The sequence below is a fragment of the Galeopterus variegatus genome, unplaced genomic scaffold (genome assembly GCF_000696425.1).
Source record: "Galeopterus variegatus unplaced genomic scaffold, G_variegatus-3.0.2 Scaffold9440, whole genome shotgun sequence".
Classification (NCBI taxonomy): domain Eukaryota; kingdom Metazoa; phylum Chordata; class Mammalia; order Dermoptera; family Cynocephalidae; genus Galeopterus; species Galeopterus variegatus.
Genome location: NW_007735551.1, coordinates 4,535 through 7,612, shown reverse-complemented (window position 1 = coordinate 7,612; position 3,078 = coordinate 4,535). Strand labels below are relative to the sequence as shown.

The 3,078-nt window shown below is 38.4% G+C and overlaps 1 protein-coding gene across 1 annotated transcript in view; it reads right to left on the bottom strand.

Moving 5' to 3' along the window:
- Positions 1 to 3,078, bottom strand: part of LOC103609295 (annexin A1-like) — a 9,428-nt gene that overhangs the window by 1,841 nt on the left and 4,509 nt on the right. Inside the window, 3 exon segments of the mRNA XM_008593642.1 lie at positions 380 to 473; positions 2,337 to 2,380; positions 2,383 to 2,466. Coding sequence (XP_008591864.1) covers positions 380 to 473; positions 2,337 to 2,380; positions 2,383 to 2,466 — 222 coding nt within the window.

Genomic DNA, 3,078 nt, shown 5'->3' with positions numbered 1-3,078 from the left:
CAGAGCTAACTAAATCTTGTGCTCAAAGGCCAGAACTCTTTTTGGGCTCTTTGTTTGTTTCTGGAATACCTACATACTCTTTTCTTCATTTAGCCCTGAATTTTTTTGTTTTTCTTCATTGTGATTTTATTTGTTCTGTTTCATATATGGCTTCTGTCACATTTGTTCCAAATCATTTAGATGAATAAAAACAGTGAAAATAATGGAATGATGTCTGACAAGCCAAAGTCACAAAAAGTGTTTCAAATACTATAAAATAGTGGCTGTACAAAGTTGGACAAATGAATAAATAGTAATAACGTGTGGGGCGCACTATGCCCATTTGATATAGGAGTGACGCTGATAAAAAAACTCCATAAACCAAATTTTTTCTTGTTACCTCTGTGAAGATGGGGATAGCTTCTGGTGGGGAGGGTAGTAGTGAACACGTTCACATCTGTCCCCTTTCTCCTTTCTCCTGCTTCATATAAAGCCTGTCAAGATGCAGAAACATAAACACTTGATTATCTGCTGAAGTGGTAACTACACAGGAATGTTAGGTCTCCTTAAAGATTTCCCAGGCAGCTGTTTAGTGCCGAATACAATCAGAGTAGGCAACACTGAGACTGCACGTCTTTTAAAGATAGGGACCTTATCTTGTTTGTCAAGTATCGTCCACACTATCTCTAAAGGGATATCTCTATCTCTTGTAAACACTAAGACAAACATGAGTTTGCAGAATAAGTGCTTGTTGAATTAAATTAATTTGCTTTAAGATTATGCTCCATATCAAGATAACTCTAAGGAACTCTCTAAAAAAGATTTTTTACTCTTTACTGTCCACAGTAACTGTTAGCAAATGGTACTTATAAATCAGTCATTCAACCATAACCTAGATCTTGCATTTTGATGTTAGAATTTCTCAATTCAAATTCTGACTCTGGGGCCGGCCCTGTGGCGCACTCGGGAGAGTGCGGCACTGGGATCACAGCAGCGCTCCCGCCGCGGGTTCAGATCCTATATAAGGATGGCTGGTGCACTCACTGGCTGAGCGCGGTGCGGGAGATACCAAGCCAAGGGTTGCGATCCCTTTACCTGTCACACACACACAAAAAAAAAGACAAAAAAAGAAAAAAAAAATTCTGACTCTGTAATTTAAATGCTGTAAAAATTTACCCTTACTACACTACTGATTTTTCTCTTTTGTAAGTGAAAAAAGCTAATCCCTGCCCTATTGTCAGGAGCACACTCTCTGTTAACTTTGAAATATTCATTACCATCCTCCTGGATCACACTAATCCATGTAGCCTCCATAAATATACATCTAAGAGCCCTGATAGTCTTAAAATGGAAAGTAAATTCAGAAATGTCACCAGCAAGTAAGAATAATTTTTTTATTGTGTGCAATTATTCAAATGCTAACTCTTATTTTTTGAGGTGCTTGCAAAATTTCTATTAAAATAATGAAACTTCCAAAGGACCTAAAAAGTTATTTTGGACTGTTCAAGCAAACTGATGTGATATGTATGCCTTTATTCAACAAACAGTTAATGAGTGCCTATTATGTGCAAAATAATGTCCTGGTATATTGAAGGAGGTGGTGGCAGATAAGTAAGTTTCTATCCTTATTGACTCATTGTGGTGAATTTATATAGTGAATACAATTCCACAAGGAAGGCATAATACAAATAGCAATTGTTTGTTTTTTTAAAACAGAAATCCAGGCTTTATTAAAATGGCACTTTTCTAATGTTGCCAACGGATTGGTACATAAATAACCAGCAATCTTTTTCTAATGTTGCCAACCAAATCCAGGCTTTATTAAAATGGCATTTTTCTAATGTTGCCAACGGATTGGTACATAAATAACCAGCAATCTCACTCTATAAAACCATATATTTGAAAGTATATAAACATGTTATTATAGTTATATTATTACATTAATCCTACAATAGTTTTACAGTAGAAACTAACATCTACAATCCATTCCAACGTTCACTGTTAAAACAATATTAGATGTGCTTACTCTTTTCACTTCCCTTAATAAAAAATTACTTTTCCCCTTTTTATACCTGGTAAAATGAAAATTCAGAGTTTTCTCAAGAAAACAATTACTTTGGAATGAAAAATCAAATTCTCATTGTGGTCTTTTAATCCTCTCGGGCTTTACGAATAATGAGGTCTATTGAAAAGTTAAAGACTACATTTGTTTCTCTTGGAAGGTGTCCCTTATTCAGGGAATGAACATTAAGGAGCCATTGACCTCTGGGAGGATCTTATATTTCCTTTCAAATGAAAGGCATCTGGTGGGAAGCCCACCTAAGGCAGGGGGAATGACTCCAGCAGCGTTTCGTAACTGCTTGCTCACCCTTGGCGTCTGTATCAGCCAAGTCTTCATTACACCAAGATCCTCACATCAGTCACCCTGAAAAAACAATCCCATTAGAGCTCTTCTGTAACATGTAATCACGTGGCTTACTTCGTTCTCTTAAAACCAGATAAATAATATTCTATGAGAAAAAAAGAGAGCCAAGGAAGTCTTGTCATTCGAGACAACATGCATAAACTTGAGGGACACTATGCTAAGTGAAATTATCCAGACACAGGAAAACAAACACTTCACAATCTCACCTATATGTGGAATCTAAAAAAAGCTGAACTTACAGAAGTAGAGCGCACAATGATGGGGGCTAAGAGGGTGGGGAGGGAGGGAAGGTACGGGGAGTTGTTGGCCAAAGGGTGCAAAGTTTCAGACACGCCAGAGAAGTAAGTGTTGAGATCTGTTGCACAGCAGGGTGATTATAGTCAATAATAATGCGTTGTGTATTTCAAAGTAACTAAGAAAGTAAATTTCAGGGCCGGCCCACTGCTACAGTGCGCCGCTTGGGAGTGCGGTGGCGCTCCCGCCGGGGATTCGGATCCTACATACAGACTGGCCGCTCACTGGCTGAGCGAGGTGCGAGCGCAACGCCGAGGGTTGCGATCCCGTTGCTGGTCCCGGTCCGGTACCGGCGTGACACTGAGGGTTGCGATCCGTTGCCGGTCAAGAAAAAAAAAAAAGACAAAAAGGAAAAAAAAAAAAAAAAAAAAAAAATTTCA